At 39.9% G+C, this 18,103-nt stretch overlaps 1 protein-coding gene across 3 annotated transcripts in view; it reads right to left on the reverse strand.

Moving 5' to 3' along the window:
• Positions 1–18,103, reverse strand: part of enpp2 (ectonucleotide pyrophosphatase/phosphodiesterase 2) — a 19,505-nt gene extending 1,402 nt beyond the window's left edge. Inside the window, exons 1-21 of one of the 3 annotated variants that reach the window (XM_072460907.1) lie at positions 17,884–18,103; positions 17,360–17,459; positions 13,549–13,701; positions 11,731–11,856; positions 11,013–11,073; positions 10,848–10,945; positions 10,693–10,772; positions 10,375–10,494; positions 9,570–9,625; positions 6,069–6,134; positions 5,737–5,809; positions 5,545–5,653; positions 5,019–5,144; positions 4,769–4,800; positions 4,562–4,689; positions 3,223–3,298; positions 3,058–3,145; positions 2,560–2,825; positions 1,181–1,316; positions 882–1,021; positions 45–180 (exon numbers count right to left, since the gene is read on the reverse strand). In XM_072460907.1, coding sequence (XP_072317008.1) covers positions 45–180; positions 882–1,021; positions 1,181–1,316; positions 2,560–2,825; positions 3,058–3,145; positions 3,223–3,298; positions 4,562–4,689; positions 4,769–4,800; positions 5,019–5,144; positions 5,545–5,653; positions 5,737–5,809; positions 6,069–6,134; positions 9,570–9,625; positions 10,375–10,494; positions 10,693–10,772; positions 10,848–10,945; positions 11,013–11,073; positions 11,731–11,856; positions 13,549–13,701; positions 17,360–17,459; positions 17,884–18,078 — 2,365 coding nt within the window. In that variant the 5' untranslated portion in view covers positions 18,079–18,103. The remainder of the gene's footprint in view (positions 1–44; positions 181–881; positions 1,022–1,180; positions 1,317–2,559; positions 2,826–3,057; positions 3,146–3,222; positions 3,299–4,561; positions 4,690–4,768; positions 4,801–5,018; positions 5,145–5,544; positions 5,654–5,736; positions 5,810–6,068; positions 6,135–9,569; positions 9,626–10,374; positions 10,495–10,692; positions 10,773–10,847; positions 10,946–11,012; positions 11,074–11,730; positions 11,857–13,548; positions 13,702–17,359; positions 17,460–17,883) is intronic. The other 2 variants (XM_072460909.1, XM_072460908.1) reach the window with 2 other exon arrangements.

An 18,103-nucleotide genomic window follows, 5' to 3' on the forward strand; every position in this document is an offset into this window, starting at 1 on the left:
TAGGATGACATGCAAAATGATTTGCCCAATTTGAGTGGACGTACGTGGTGGGTAGACAAAGGCATATGTGATCTGTTTGTCTGCTCTGTAGTTTGTGCAGGACTGACTGTAGGCCGGAGGGACCCTTGTATCAGGCCGGACACAGTTGGATAAGGCATCTGGGAGGGGTAATAACTCTACCTGGAGAGTCAAGAGTCACAGACATTAATACTGTAAATTGAGTAAAACTTATTGTTTTTGCCTGGTTGAATCTGGTTGTATTCGTTATTTTATATATATATATATATATATATATATATATATAGATATAGATATATATATATATATAGATATATATAGATATAGATAGATATAGATATAGATATAGATATAGATATAGATATAGATATAGATATATATATAGATATAGATATAGATATAGATATAGATATATATATATATATATATATATATATATATATATATATATATATATATATATATATATATATATATATATATATATATAGATAGATAGATAGATAGATAGATAGATAGATAGATAGATAGATAGATAGATAGATAGATAGATAGATAGATAGATAGATAGATATAGATATAGATATAGATATAGATATAGATATAGATATAGATATAGATATAGATAGATAGATAGATAGATAGATAGATAGATAGATAGATAGATAGATAGATAGATAGATAGATAGATATATATATATATATATATATATATATATATATATATATATATATATATATATCCATATATCCATAGTAGCACTATTATCAACTCCATTCTCAAAACAGAAAGAGATTAGGATGGTTGCCATTACTCTATGACAGTGTGGGTTGCATAGTTGTTTTAAAGGGACCTTACTAACCTGTTTGCCAACAGTGTATGAAGTCCATAGAGGCATAGACAAGAACTCGCTATATCCACTGATGTAGTCACTGTGATGGAGAATGGAGTACTTGGTCCGATACAATACTGCAGGGCGACCAAAGGGGAGGTTTCTGCTGTCTGAAAATCATATGCACAAAAAACTGTTAATATAAAACAGAGCTATTTCCCAATTCCTCAATTTCAGTTAGTTTATCACAGAAACACAGGAAGGTTGGATAGCTTTTCAGATTCAGAGTGTGGTATATACATTTTTCATCTACAGCAGAGGAGACTGACCGTCCATTGCTTGCCGCAGGCGTTGGTTTAGCTCCTCCACTTTGTTCTGTAAGAGACAGAGCCAGAGTGACTCCAGGTTATAGCCTCGTACAAGGGTCACTTTCAAACCTCTCTGGCCTCTACTTTTTACACGCAACTGCAAAGAGATCGGAGATTGAAACAATCTCATGACAGAGATCCACATGGGAATCAGAAATGCATTATAGATGTATAGATCAAACATGGCAAAGCAAAGCTGAGGTCTATTCACTTTTTGTACACAGGAAAATATTGTGGTGCATAAAGATGTGACAGTTGAGAATTTGACAACAAGTATAAAAAACTGATAGATAAAACTATTCAAAAGGTGAATAGACTCCAATAGAAAGCAAAGAAATGCCAAAGTATGTGTGCATGAGTGACCAGGCTGACCAGGCCACAAAACTATTGGCTTTTCAACATAAGAGTGATTTCATGGACAATAGACCTAAGCAATAAGACATCCTATGCTTAATTAAGATAATTTCTTTACAGTACAATTATAATGCATTGTTCACGAGGCCGTGTTTATTCTAAGGAAATTTAAATGTGTGAAATAAAAGTGAAGACTCATATTTTTAAGCCAAACAGGACTGTTCTAATTGAACTCCACTGCATTGTTACGGCTGTAATAAAGTCAGTTCTGTCAAAAGTCAAGCTAAACCTGATGCTTAATACAGCGCTACCCCCTCATGAGTTCTTGAAGTATTCGGAGGGTGAAAGCAGAACCACATGTTAGGGCCGTGCACAGAGGAGCAGTGTGCAGGACTGGCTCAAATCCAGAACCAGCACAGGTCTGTTATACTGCTGTGTCTTTGTTCAGGTGCTAACTGTTCCTAAGGGGCTCTGACATGTGTCAAATAAAACCATTCAGCTGTAATTACTGTAGAGGGCGCTGTACTGAGACCAGAGCCAATTGGAGTTATACAGGAAGCTATTTGGAAATATGCTGACTAGTCATTTCAACAACCTTTCTAGAAAACTTTAAACAGCCAGACAGAGTATTAAAATGTATCATGAGCACTATAAAATAACAATACCGTATTACTCAAACATGCCTGAATCAATTAAAATACAACTCTGAGCAAACAAATAATGAGGAAACACAGTTATAACACACATGTCCACTTTAAATACTATGCTTGGAATAAAGCAATGGCACTAATTGAAACTAAAACCAATAAAGTTGTCAGTAAAATTAAGCAACTATTAACAAAAATGTATCTTTAAACACAAGATGTCCAGATGTAGTTCATGTTAAATGTTTCATCCCTTGATTACAGTTTGGACTAAAGTGCTACAGGAGTATTAACTGCTCTTATTTCAAGTGGAATGTAGACAAACCAGGGACACACAGATACCTTTAGTTTCTCTATAATGTCCTCACGAGCATGAGCAGAAACTAGTGTATGTGTATGAAACAGGCGCTCCCCGGCCGGCAGGTCTTCAGGGCTGACCTTTTCGTCACAGTTGCAGCCCAAGTCGTCTGTCCCGCCCAAAACTAGAGCAGAGGTAGTGGGTCGGGACACCTCCTCCGGGACCAGGGGCCTAAATGAAGGACTCCGCAGCAGGTGGTTCAGGCTCCCGTGGGTGCCGTTATTTGGGGCAGGTTTTAGTCCCAGTAAATCTGAGAAAGAGCAGTACATAAATCATTTAAGATGTAGAAAAGCCCAAGAGGACTATGGATACAAGTTTATTTGGTTATAATCTGGTGCAGTGCTTGGACTAAACCAATAGATATAATATATATAAATAAATGAAAGGAATCTCATACTGACAGGTGTGAGCATCTCCAGCTTTATCGATCAATTTGTAAGAATATTATCAACAAACCACTAACCAACAAAGTTTACACTTACCACACATGACGTTGTAAAGTTCTATATTTTCAAAAACGGGGACTTTAGTTTTGAATTTAAATGTGGGTCCATATCCCAAGAAAATTGTCTGAAGAAAATAGATAATAATAATTACATGGAGACTTAATGGTTAATGGACAGAAGACCTAAGTAGGAATACATTACCTGCATACTGTTGATCTTATTGTCATATCCATGATCACCATGGAAACCACAGTGGCGCTTCACTTCAGGGGCCCTCCTGTAAAGTCACAGTGTGAAAAAGAAGAAGTAACAACAAAAAAAGTAGTAGTATTTCAGTCTAAAATGTGTCTAATTAATGTATATAATTAATGATTACAGTTAGTCAAGTTCAAGCCACTACAGATATGTGTGGTTTAGTATTTCCTGATTCTGATTGCATCACTCCACAGTTTCAGTTTGGTAGTCCTGAGTGGACAGTTGGCCATCTAAACTGCAGATAAAGTCAAGTGGAGGACTGTCTGTGTTTACTCTGCGTCCAGTGGACAACCCGCTCCTTCACTTTCCCGCAGCAAACTAATTGAAAAACAGCCATTTTTTATTAAGTGTCCATTTAAACACTACTTCCACTGATACTTGTGGATGTGTGCCCCTCTGTCTGCACTGTGTGAACGTACACGCGCAGGGGCCAACCCGCAAGCATGTTAAAAATGTAAATTAGCTGCTCCGACTTGAATGTTTTATTTCACTGTCCACTAGACTAATGTAAAAGCAAGGTACAGCACAAACTCTGACACCCTGACACCGCTCACAGCTCTGGTGCCAACAATTATCCCGTCTGTCCATCAGCAAAGGGCCCTCAAAGATGCTTTTCATTTTGAGGCCTACATGTTTGTGAACTTGGTAGACTGGCGATAGTAGCTCTCCCACGGCTGGAGCAGCTAAAGCCATGTGTAGCCTCCGCGCGGTCAGCGCAGAAGGTTTGTTTTGACTGTAGGTGACTTCATGGCTTAATTTGTCACTGAATCACCGCTGAGGACCTCTGACTGCTCTGCATCAAACAGCTGTCAGCGCCGACATTAGCATCTCATTTACGTTTCAGCACGAGTGTTGTGTGGGGGATTTAGGGCACAGACTTCCACAACATGTGAAAGCTAACATGTTTTCACTACATTTATGAAGCATTCATTTTTTTAGATTGCAAGCTGTATGTTAACTATACTTAGAATACCCTTAAGTCTAAAGCAGCAGGCAGTGTTTTCTCTGGATCACACTGGTGTTCTGTACTTGCCTATCTTAGTCATTGTGGCCATTTGAGAATCCAGCATAAACATAGTTCTAATATAAAAATAGATCTTGAAAATGTTATTCAATTGCCTTAGACGTGAGTTAACAAAGCCAGAATCACATATGGACACATTCTTTTAGGCGAGCGAGCAGTGGGCCTTCCATAACATTCCTCCTTAATGCCTCAGCCCAGGGGTCCACAATATCACATATACATATACACACATACTGTAAATGCATAGTTCTGGCTCGGTACCTGGCCACATGCCACTTCCTATCCACCAGCAGATGAATGTCTTCTATGCGCCGGTTGTTGGCGTAGTGCAGTCTCTTAGGCAGGTGCTGCTTCAAGTAAGGCTTAAAGTGCTGCTCTCCCTTCTTACACTGCAAAAAGAAAGTCCACTTGTTAGGATTTTAAAAGGGACGTAGCAAGCGTACGACAGAATATAATCTTTGAACTTACGGTCAAATTTGCAACAATTGCCTTGGGGTCATCTGTAGAAAAAGACAATGCAACAGCAATAAAAACAATATTAAAGATGTGGATTATAGAACAAGATGATCTACTGTTGGTACAAGGAATAATGGGACAAAAAGTGCATAAAGAGAAAAGTTTAAAGAACAAAAAACAAAGTTTCCATTATGTAGCATGAGATGTGTTGGCATCTTTTACTGTGGAGTGGAGATAAAGAAAAAGCTTGTCCGATTCTTACACTTGACGTTGTTGGGATGTCTGGAGCGTATCCGGCCTAAAGAGCCTGGGATGAGAATGATGTCATCCACGTGATTCATGTAGTTACTGAGGAACTCGGTGCGCTCGCAGTGGGCTTCCTCCATACCTGAGCACACAAAAGGAGAAACAATTCACTTCTGTAGAATTAGATCAGATCATGTGATTTTTTTGGAATGCCTTTTCTAAATCATGTAGCAATAATGAGCTGGAATTACAAAATTGTTTGGAGTTTGACAGTTAGTCATGGGGAATGTCACTATCAAGCCTTGTTTTGCCAAATCAGCAGAGCACTAGACCAGAAGTGTCCAAACAGACAACATGAAAATGACGTGAATCATTCAAAATGCTGCATTTGACATAGGTTTGATGAACACCACACCTTTAATAAGTCTAGGAACATTAGCATTAGGTTTGTATCACAAAGTACTACTTTGGGCCAATACAGCAGGAAGCCAGCAACAATTGGTCTGACTCATGCAGTCAAAACAAGGTTAGTAACTCTTTACCATGGTCCCCCACCAGGATGACGTTGACGCATCGATGCAGTTTCATCTGTTTGAGTCCATTCATGAGCTGGCCCACGATTCGGTCAATCATTCTCAGAGGGTTGCTCAGCTGAAACAAATACAAAAACAAAACATTTGCCCTTCAATAATAATTACCATCTGAATGTGTAAAATGTGAAATGTGACACCCACTTCTGCACTCAGTGGTCCCATTTTGTGCCCATATGTGTCCGGCTGCTCCGAGTGCATGGCATAAACATAAGGCCTAAAACAAAATTATGAAAAAAGTTGTCACTGTGTCTCTTACTACTTATTGGCTTCTATCTATGAAATATTATTACAACAATTTTAAAATTTGAACTAGACGCCCTTTAAAGCACATCTCATAAAGCACCACGTTTACAAATTATGCAAACCAGCTTCTAGTGTAGCAAACAAATCATAACCACGGCAGGAACATTTTTATTGCAGTGAGTCACGCAGTGTAAACCAAGAGTAAACAGAAGTGAGAGAAGTGAGTTTACCTTTCCCCATCAGGGAGGTGGAGCCACTGCAGCATGGTCAGAATCCTCCTCTCCAGCGGGATGACTCTAAAGTACAGAAAACATCAAGTTAGCCAACTAGCTCCATGAAATTAATCTAATCCAGAATATGGCTACAACAAGTTTAAAGCAGGATAACACCCAAAAAAAGAAAACAACAACTACAGAGAACCTTTGAAGTATTCTATATAATTTGAGAACCTATTCACGAATTAAGGGGTCATTAACCAAATAGATTTTTACGAGCCTTGTAAAGTGAAGTTGCGTGTATAGATTTAAACAGGTTTAAAGCCTTCCCCCGTTTTGTAAGTCCTTTGGCGTCTAAAAGCTGCTTGTGTACTGGCTGTTATGATGAGGCCACCAACCAGGCTGCTGGTTGTCACCGGCCCACAGCTGTCAACCATCAGACCCAGGAGTGAGGCCTCGAGGGGGGCGCGGAGGAGGCGAGCTGTGGCTCCACGTCGGCACGCAGCGTATGTGTCACCACGTTCACATGTCTGAGTTATTTACCTCACTCACTCTGGATGTATTTTATGTTATAGGCTTTTCTCGTAGTCAAAATGGTGGAAGTGAAGAGACCAGAAAGCTCTGAGATATTCAGACCAAGGATCTCTTTTGGATGACTGAGCCATGAAATCAATCCATTCAATACAAGCCCAGGTTTGTTTGCAAACACACCACTAATTGGCGATGGAACTACATTGCCAGGTTAAAATAATCAGCTTCAACAGCATTTGAAGCATAATTTCAAATAGACTGCATGAGATTATAACTCTACGAGCATTCACAGAAAATGTATTTTCCCCCCAGACAACCTGGATGCCTTTGGTCCTTGGTCAAGTCTGTACGTGCTTGTACGTTCAATAATGTCACAACCTTTTTATACTAATGTAAAACTATTTAGTATTAGATATTTTTTTGCTGTCAAAGAAGAACCTGGTCAAGAGAACATTTTGATAGTGTAATAGTTATGAGGGACACAATTGAAACTATATGGGCTCTCTAGGATTTAGTTGTGATATGTCACATGAACCAAATCTATTCAAACAACACATGAAAGCACCATGGGAACCTTTTTGAAGTAGTCATATTTGACCTTCAGGGCTCTTTAAGTCTTATCTCCTGGTGCCAAGTGCATGGTAAGCAGAGTAAACCACACTTAGGTTGAATGCAGGGGCACGTCTGCGACCCCGGCTCACAGAGGAGTCCAGCGGAGTGTAAACAGGCCTAACTGCAGAGAAAACACTACGCCACACGCTCCAGCTCAGCACACAACTGAACCAGGCTCCATCAAAGCCCCTCTGTGCGCCTGCCGCTCTTGATAAATGTGGGTGCTCTGTGTCAGATGGACTAGAGCGTGTAGTGGGAACATGATCGGACTTGTTCTACAGCAAAGCTCTTCACACTAAGACGATTTAGTGACAGAGAAAGAGCTTTGATGCTGATGCTCTCATGGCCGAGAAGGAGAGTCTAAGGACAGAGGACCCTGGGACATCGTCCCTCGCCACCACAGACATTGTCTGACTTCATCGCCACCACAGACATTGTCTGACTTCATCGCCACCACAGACATTGTTGATTCATTTCTCCCTGTGGCCCTCAGAGGCAACTGTTGTTGTGATTTTGGGCCTTACAAAAATAAATTGATTTGATTTGATTTGATGAGGTGAACAAGTTGTCTGTTTGCACATTATCTTATATCACATCATGTATTCTAAGTACTACAGTATTTTTTCTTGTCTATTTTACTAATTAAATATCACACTTATATCCTTTTCAAATCTGCCCATGATGGGAGTACTTTTGATTAGTTGATGTATGATTTATTGTATTTTTTTCTGTATGTTGTTGCTCTCCAGTGTAAAAATAAATGAACATGAATCTTGGTGCTCAGTCCACTCATACAGTATGTTATGGTAGTTATTTTAAATTCAAAAACCTGACCTGTATTGCATGTAAAAGATGTCATCACTTTGAAACGTGGAGCAGATCTTAACCCATACTTTATAGTATATTATGCATAAACTACCGGTATATGCTTAGAGTTCTTTGCTCTAAACATGAATTCAAAAGTTCAGAAGGGTCACTGACACCTCTGCAGGCGATCAGACATAATTGTGAGTGTAAAATTCTAAAAACAAGCAGAAGCCAGTTGAAGGATAATGGGTGGTCACATTTTCTGGTAACTTAATTTTACCATTAAGAAACGGTGCTGTATATGACCACACATTCTTATATGACCTAATCTTCTTCCCACCATGTCAGCAGTAAACTGCTGCTCCCGTGGGTTTTGCTGATAAACTGAGAGCTTTTTGTTTCTTTGCCGGTAACTCATCCAAAATCTAAAGAGAGATGCCAAAGTCAGCCATTTCAAACCAACCAAAACAAAGAATATAAGTGCAGCACTGTGAGCCTATGATTACCTATGATTGGATTAATAATCATTTAAAAAAGGTACAAGGTTTGTGCATTTGTGCAACAGGGTGGTCCAGTCACACTGCTCCTACACAAAATATTATTAATGTTGTCACTTAACTGCTTGTTGGAAATCGTTCAAACAAGACATTGTCTCTTTTGATTTTATAGATGTTCCGTTGAGCAGAAACCTAATTTCAACTCAACTACATGTACAAATGTGTAATAAAAATAGAGATCAAACTTTGCTGCAAATGTTTTCTTTTAAACTTGTTGTTGATCGACCAAAGCTACGTTTAAAATTCTAAGTACACAGTGTCCGACACTAAGTGATCCAGCAAAGTCCATCAATCTAACCCTGGCCACACACAGACTCTGCCCAAAGGAAAAGTAAGTGAAAACACCTGCAAGGTACAACACTGCTGTGTACGGCCTAAACAAACGCTGAAGTATTCCAACAGTGCTGTGCAAGTTATATGATCAGTCAGTATAACATATTTATCACTGCAAATACATTTACACCTCAACAACAATTCTAATCCATGCATCAGCCAAACGCATAGTATAGTTTGTAATTATATAGCTCAAAATATGTGGTTGAAGTTTCTGATTATTTATATGATTTCTAATGTCATGTCACGCTGTGTGGCTCCACAAAGTTTTGAGTCAATTGAGGATGATTTGGAACTATGGGAAAGGGTTTGTGATTAATTAAACACTCCGGATGCTACAATAGAGATTTCACTGGCGACATAGTGGAATAGAAGAACTAAGGGTGCAGTGAAAGAGGACATGAAGGTAGTTTGATAGAATGCTGAGTCAGATGTGATCCACAGTCCTAGTGTTTGTAAATCAGGTTTGTACTTGTTTGTGGTCAGTAGCAGTTCCTTCCGATAAGTACAAAATAACATATATATATATATATATATATATATATATATATATATATATATATATATATATATATATATATATATATATATATATATATATATATATATATATATATATATATATATATATATATATATATATATATATATATATATATATATATATATGACTTACACTGGCCAGAAGAAGCTGGCGGCCTTCACTCCTTGCTTGACCGCTGTAATCCAGATCTAAAGCAAAACAGCATAACTTTATCAAACACAACTTGTACTGATACACTTGTAAGTGGTAATTCCACAAAACTAATCCTGTAAGTGTGGGAAAGACAGGGAGGTTGTGGAGAGCAGTAAACCAGGAGGTGATCCCGGTTGTGTGGGCGTGTGGGAAAGAACTGGACGGAATGAAAGACAAGCTCTAAATGAGTCGTTTTGGTTACAGCAACTGTAAATCAGCAAAAGCTAGACTTAAGTTCCCACGCTCAGATATTATTAAGAACCAGCAGGATTAGATGATTAATATAGTAGAGTATTATGGGATACATTTGCAGAAAATATATAACCAGGCAGATTTCCTTATATAAATATCAGCATGACATTTAAAACATACGACATAATATGCTTTTGTCTGATATTATAATCAGCGACGCCCGTGGATCATTTCAAATTGCAATAATGAGAGAAAATAAAAGAAAACACAAAACAAAAATATGACTCTGATTTCCGCCTGACCTTTTAGAATAAGTGACCGCAAACACTATCACAATAAAGGGCGTGGTTCCCTGCAGACGGCCCTAACGGTGCAGAGCTACAGTTCACAGAAGGGAGCGGTGATTTTAATTTTATATTTTCCATTGGTGCGTCCTGCATGTTTCATTAATAGGAGACAGACGCAAGTTCAAGCTCAAACATGCACGAAGGGAGAACAATCACAACATTGGTATATATTGATTTTGCATAGTTAATAAAGTGCATCCACTCACAGGCTGCCCTCCCCACCAGCGATGATTGAGCTTCTCGCGGCTCCTCAGAGTGAAAGTGGCATCAAACACGGGGTCGTACATAGAGTTGCCAATAATACCATGAGACTCCGGATAGAGGCCCTAGACACGAGGATATTATTTAAAACAACTTATAGCATCTCATCAGGTCAACATTGTTTGTTATTTTATGCATTTAGCAAAATTGCACAAAATAGCATTTTGTGGGCGAGTTAGCAAATTTTGAGTCTCTTAGCTCAACGGTTTTGTGCATGTTCATGGCTACAATGAATAGTGTGTAATTAAAATACAGTTACATACAGTGGCGAGTGAGTACAGGTTTGGGAAGGTTTTGGTTGGGTAAACTGGTCTCATGTAAGGGGCATGGGTTCCACAAGTCCCTAAAAAACAACACACACTTCTTAAAAAATGAGTCAAATGAACAATAATATGAATGATCAGTGATGTGTTCTTACTCAGTTTCTCGATGTTGGGTATGACGGCGCTTCCTCTCTTCATGTATGACGCTCTGAATCCGTCCACTGACAGCATAATGAGCGGTGGACGTGTAAACCTGCACAAATAAACCCAATTACAAACGCATATAAACATGTGTCGTTTGTAACTTGTTGTGAACGTACCCCGCTGGACATTCGGGACTCTTGATCTCCTCACAGTTGTCCTGCAGCCACGACGTGTCACCTAAAAAGTCAAAAGATTGCTTAACAGAGAGAAAGCCTAGGCCTACATAATGCTCTGTGATATAAGCATCATTAGAAATCCAAGACATTTAACAGATATAGACAAATGGAGTATAATAAAGTAATGCTCTATAAAACAAAAACACCCCACTTTTAAAAGGTTTAGGCTAGAGATAAGATAAAGATGTAAACTCACCCCCTATTGGCAATATAAAAAGAGCGTTCAGAGCTGATTTGAGATCATATTTTGTTGAAGTTAAAATGTCTTGAGTGGTGCATTTACATTTGTGCAAACACAACACATTAAAATTGGGACTAAAGTAGGACAAAACCCGTAACTAGACCTAAAAAAGAGCAAGACTTAACCAGGACGAGAACAGGACTAAACTGGGTCCAAACCAGGAATGTGAGCGCAATTAAACCAAATAAGATGTATTAAGCTCAAATTAAAAATGCACGATGTAACTTTTCTGGGGGAAGGTCTACCTTAATGCTTTGCCTATAAATGGCATTAAACATATCTCCATGGAGAGTTGTATTGAGTAAATGCAAGATAGGTAAGTTTAATGCCATACAGGAAAGCAATGACATCTCCATAGAAACAAACAGTTGAATACACATGTTTGAAATATCAGCTCAAATGAGAGGCGTGGCTGACCTCTGCATTGGGCCTTGTAGTTCGTACAGCAGTCTCCTTTGGCCAAACAGTCGTCAGAGCAGTGACAGGCGCGCTGCTCATTCCGCGTCTCTCCACAACGGTCTTTACTGCACTCATATCCTCCCTCTACAAAATGTCAGCATAGGTTCAATAAATAAGTATTAACGGCCACAAAAATCCACAGTCAAGATGTATTGAGTTCCAAAATTCATGTCAACTGGATCATTTTTCTAATAGTGAAACCACACTCGCATAAATTAGATTTGATATTTTAATGTTAGTGGTTTGGCATCTCCGTTTTACCATAGCTTCAGTGTGGGAATAAACAATATATATATGTGGTGTATGGTAAAATATTTATTCAAAAGGTCATTTGTGATCACTAGCCAGTATTCAATGTCGGGGTAAAACCAAATATGCGTCTAACGTAGTTTTTGGGCAGAGGGGGAGAGAGTGGCAAAGCGGTGGTAAGCCATAGACCACCAGGCTCAGACCACCAACACTGGGAATAGCAGGAGGGAAGTGCTGACAGATCAACACTGAGGGACAAGGAGATGCAGCACAGTCAAAATGGGAAATACACGGCATATGCAAGGAAAATGTGATTTACTATATATCATTAAGTAGATTGAGAAGGAAATGGCATACTAATATTGTGAGTTCCAAATATATATTCAAGATTAAAGCACAGCATTTGTTTACACACTGTGCAAAGGAAAAATGTAGGTTGTGGGTCCGTTCACATGACATCATAATATTCTTAACTGCTCGTAGTTTAGAAATGAGGTGGAGTGCAGTTAGAAGTCTGTGGTGGAAATGTCCTGTAACGGTCAAAAGGCAGATGTTTTGCCCTGGTTTATGGTTAATATCTCTGTAATTACATGTCACCCAAAAAAAGAAGCACAAAGTGCAACGTCTTCTCTGTCAGCACGATCAAGCACAGGGGAAATTGTTTTTTAGAGCGGCTTCAAAAAGTGTAAGCACTATTCAAACTCACTCGCGTGTTTGTCTGTTGAGAGGACTTTCTGGGGTGGAAATAGAAAGATATAGATATGTTTTATGCAATAATGTGGAATATTACAGCAAAGTGAAAAGTATTTCAAGGGGATCCTCCTCTTGCCAGGTACGCGTCAGGTTTGTGGAGATGCAAACCCACTCACATTAAAGGCGCAATGGACAATTTTTCGGCGATTTGAGAACGCAGGCGGAAGTGCGCATGCGCACTCCCCCGTGTGGACTGATACAACACACACGTGCGTTTGTTTATTAGCGCAACGGAGCGCATCGCATCTCTCGTCTCCCGTAGATTTCCGTCTCTTCTGAGTCAGCTCGAACTGTCTTTCTCCGTCTTCATTTTGTCCCGTACACTGAGGGAACTATATTATGATAGATCCATGCGCTTAGACACGCGAAAACGTGGGGACGAGCCACACGCGGCTGCAGGTGAGCGGTAGGTGCATCTTATGATTGATACGTGGCAGGACAAATCGGCAGTCCACGCCACGAGGAAATAAGATTTGGGCCAAAAAAATCGTCCATTCAACCTTTAAGGATGCATGTTTTTCAGTGCAACAAAAAAAAGCAAAAATTTATTATTCATTAAAAACTTTATTTTATTCAATTATTTTTTGGTAAGTTTTAGTTTAGTTATTTCCGTCAAAAACAGTGTCTCTCATGTAGAGGTTATGTTTTATAGAATGTTAAAACAACCCATTGCAATTTAGGTGCAAAAATATCTGAAAGAGCATACATTTTCTACTACGTTGTCTCAAACATGATGGATAAAGCAAAACGTGTGTATGTACTTGTGTTCCTTACCGGTCCTGAGGCAGAGCTGGTCGAAATCGGAGCAGCAGCTGTGGTAAGTCTTACAGAGGTTATCACAGCGACAGGTCGGAGGGTCCAACTCCACCAGCTCAAAACACCGGTTCTTACAGGACCCAGACGAGGGGTTGTAGGGAGATGTCCGCGCTGTGGGACAAATGCAAAGTTAACATCCGGGTGTGGAGGTACATTGAATAGATAAACTTTTTTAAGAGGCACATTTGTCGCTTGGAATATAGGTAAAAAAAAAAAGTTATACTAATTTGAAATGTGTGCGTTTACGAATTAGGGCTGGGATTGTTCATTAAACTCAATCTTCGATTTGATTTTATTAGCCAGTATCGTTGAATCAGTATTAATTTCATGATGAAACCAGTTATGTATTCATACGGCTTCTCCAAACACGACATAACCACAACTCCAAACTCATTCATACAGGTACAGTGTATGAAGTGCTTTGCTCAAGGGCGCAATGATGGTGCTAATGCTAGTCGTGGACAAATCGTAATTTTGGTGCGACTTTCCTGACAAAAACTCCATCTGGAACGGATTTTCAAAACACGTGAGGAGGTTGTGTCATCTCAAACCATTGGCGCAATAATAATATCAAAAGTAACTGTAGCGATTGTAGCCACCAAGCTGGGTTTCTCAAAGGAAATTAAAGTATTCCCCTGACCCAATGCAAAAGTAGATGGCTAACACAGCCTGGCTTTGTGGTGGCCCGATTGCACAAACGAGAGCAATCTGATACAGGCAGTACAGTACGAGCCGGTGAGCTGTTAATAAGCGTAAGAAAACCAAACCCAAATCTGCGGGTGGGATCTCCCCGTGCTAATGTTCACTCACTACGGAACGCTCACGTTACACTAAAACAAAACTATGCCTCTTTTGTCCCAGGGGAGGAGACGGGAGATAGACACTGGCCCATTCTGGCACGGGCCCCCCAAGTGTGTGAGCGCTTGGCCCACCAGCTTTAACTGAAGACATCCTGAGCACGAGACGGACTGAACTTTTCACTACAACACGCTCCTTGTCTGAGCGACTGGGTGAAAAAAAAACACTCTTGAGAAAACTAGAGGATGCCAGCAGTTCCTGTGCGGACACATATGCAGCTCTATATGAGGTGTGGACTCTTTCATTTATTTTGTGCAGCAAAGCCCACTGGCACAGCAGGTAGAACAGTGTGTGTCAAAGCGTCACTTAGCATCAATGGGCTCTTTTGCTGGGTTAGGCTTGCGACGTCGCCATGGGAGTGGGGCGTGATGTGGAACGAGTATCAACACAGGTTATGCAATGGCTGTGATAACTTAAACATTTAAGGTGAAATGAGCTATTAAGAGTGGGGATTACATTGCAGTAAATAAAAAGGGGATCTTGTTAACTTTTGAAGAGGTACTGGTGAAGTTTAGAGACCTTCAATTATTGTTTGAACAAATATTGTCATTGTAGATCAGTTACCAAAGCTAAAGTGAGGATGACAGCCAGTGTGGTTGTGTGGGGTTTGTGAAAGACTGAGTAAAGATGCCTTGTGGGGAGGATTCATTCATATACAATGTAAAAGACACTGGAACTGCTAACTACAGATTAGCCGGAAATCTGTGTGTATTTGAAACCAGTGTGCTCCTCATACTGGTTCAGTTTCAAATAGAATTATAAAATCATATTACTGTTTTATAGGATTATAAAACGTTCCCTCAAGTTCCCTTTGTACAGTATGTATGACATTGGTCCAAAGTCATACGCTCTATTGATTTAAGGTGAGTCATAAGTTGGCATTAGTAAAAACACTAACAATTTTAGAGATCATTCAAGCCATTGGTTAAATTCTTTCCAGAAATAAATTGCAATGGCAACCAAATTGTGTGGAGTCCTTAATTAAATAAATTGTGATATAAAATGACCCTAATGTGTGAAAGCTGTTCACAACATGCATGTTCACTTTGGTTCTCCTCCGCACTCCCGCTGCATTTCGGGCTCGGTGAAGTGTATTTTGGACTGCTGTGGATGTGTCTTGGCCAACTATGCGTAGGACATGCCTTAGCAGTGGTCCACTTCCAACATTTGAGCCAAAAAAATAAGTGTAGATTTTTAAACTAATTCAACCCCATGTGAGCTTCAGGTGCAATGAATCACTTCAATGTCAACCGAAGTGACATGTCCAAAATCTTGACTCAAAATTGCTCCCCAAAACACGAGTTAAGAGTAATTAAGATGAGATCTGAGTTTCCACATGTTCCACTAGTGAATTTGCTAGTTTATTTGCTAGGCTTATTTTCTATATGAAGAATCTGCCAACGCATTTGAAATGAGTTTGAGCCAGAGGAGGAGAGGAGGGGGTACAACAGGTCACTGTGACTGGGTGCTTCTGATTGGACGAGGGACAGCAACTGCGTTGCTGCTCTGCCTTGAGTCAATAATAAGACGCACTAGCTCTTTTAACACCAGTTATGTGTTCATTTGGTTAATTTAGAGCAAATATTTTGAAGACATTTTAACAATGCTACATACAGTATCCTTCACGGATGCACATGGAAGTCTAAAATATAAAACTTTATTTGCACAGATCACCACAGTCTCTCCAATCTTGCAAAGTATAGAGGCCAAAACCTGGACTTAAGCCTGTGACTAAAAGGTCTAGAACAGGGGTGTCCAAACTTTTTTCACTAAGGGCCTCATATTGAAAGGGCCACAGGTCGATGGACAACACAGTGAGTCATTCAGATTTGAATTGCAGCCAATACACCTTTAATTGAACCACTTTATCTTTAATAAGACATGGAATATTGATTTTAGGTCTCCATCTCAACGCAAGGTGATGTTATTGTTGTACAGAACAGAAAAAAACTGCAGTGAAAGTACTTTTGGGTCAATTGGTCAGAGGGCTGCTTTGGTAACCTGGCTCATGCCAGATTGATGCGTGGAGCCTTCTGACTTGGGTTCGACACATGAATCAGGACCTCAAGAGTTTGTGAACGCACAAAAATCACGATCATTTATCTTGCTGTTAAGGTTATGCCTTTGAGCCACAGGCAATATACACCCCTCGTGTAGATGTACAGCAACATACTGTAAATTGAGCTTCGAATCCTATATGTTATCTTATAAAGGTTTTGAATAATTTGCAGCCCCCACATGGCGGCAAAAGAATAGTCAATCCTATCTGACAATGGTGTAAGTGAGAGAGTCACATTGCTCTTACATAGTCACATCTACTGATTTCAGTGATAAACTATTGCTTAGAGACACATACCCATGTGGCAAAACTAACTCCACAGCATGCTTGACACCACTGATACTGTGTAAAAACAAAACCATGCTGAGGAACGTGAGTGAGAGAAAACACGTCTTTGTTTCCTCAGTTACATGACTCTAGTGTGTATTACTGGCAAGAATCTTGTAACTACCTCACAAAAATATGTCACGAATGTGGGGCTCACAATGCCAAAATAATAAATCCAAGAGTGCAACTGTGACTTGGAAATGCTGTAAAAACATAGGCCTAATGTAGTTGGACTGCCTTTACCTGCTTTGCCCAACTTGGATTTGTGTTGCTTGCAATAAATACTCTCCAATAAACAAGCCTTAACTCTTAAAATAGAGAAGAAACACAGAACTGTTCTCTGATCTTGTAAGTACACTCCACTGATCCAAAATGCCATGTGCAAGACTGCCAGAAACAGCTGGAGATGCAGCTGGTTGCCATGTATGTTTCCAAGGACACTTTATGGCACTGAGGTGCGTTGAGGTCAAGCCATTTGAGGACAGATTTCAATCAGTAGCCAATTAAGCTTACTGCTGTACTCACAGTCTCCCCGGGAAGAGTCCTCTCCTGAGCGTCTTGGCCGGTCATACACAAATCCCAAAGACACTTCAGAGCCACAAACAAAAGACAGGATCAAGACGAGCTGAAACATATAAAAAAAACGATTAGAGGGAAGATCACCTGATTGTTATTAATGGATTATAATGTCTAAATGCTTGTTATGCTCTATGAACGTGATAATAGTGACTTAAATGTGTTTTTTGTCTCTTTTTTGCGTTACATGTGTAGTTCAAAGAGACAAGAGACCACCCGCGAGCGCATAACAATCACTGACTTTGACAAATCGTCCCCGTTTGAAATGCATCCACAATTGTTCTGCAAATGCACGACAGCAGGGGAAGGAAGGAAGGAAGGAGGAGATATCCGGAGAATAAATCCGTTTGGTTCCCATTAAAAACACATCAATCAGAAATACATTTGAAACATAGATTCTACTTTTACGCGCGTTTTACGCACGGCAAAGCTCACCGTTCATTGTAGCGTTCAAACACGGAGTCTTACCGTACCAGTTTGTGTAGCAACATAGTCCCGGGTAGATGTTTGTGTCGAGTCCGGTGCTGTGGGTCCGAGAGTGAGTGATGCTGCCCGGGACAGAAGAGGACCACCGCAGCGGAGGCACGAGCGCGCGCAGAGGGAGGCGACTCCGAAAAGCGCACAGCGTTCTTATTGGTGTCGAGTCGGAGGAGGGATTTGGCCTTCATTTCAAACCCTCACGGGCGTTTGGAC

The sequence above is a fragment of the Eucyclogobius newberryi genome, unplaced genomic scaffold (assembly GCF_026437365.1).
Source record: "Eucyclogobius newberryi isolate DKJ021-1_F unplaced genomic scaffold, fEucNew1.0.hap1 SCAF_3, whole genome shotgun sequence".
NCBI lineage: Eukaryota > Metazoa > Chordata > Actinopteri > Gobiiformes > Gobiidae > Eucyclogobius > Eucyclogobius newberryi.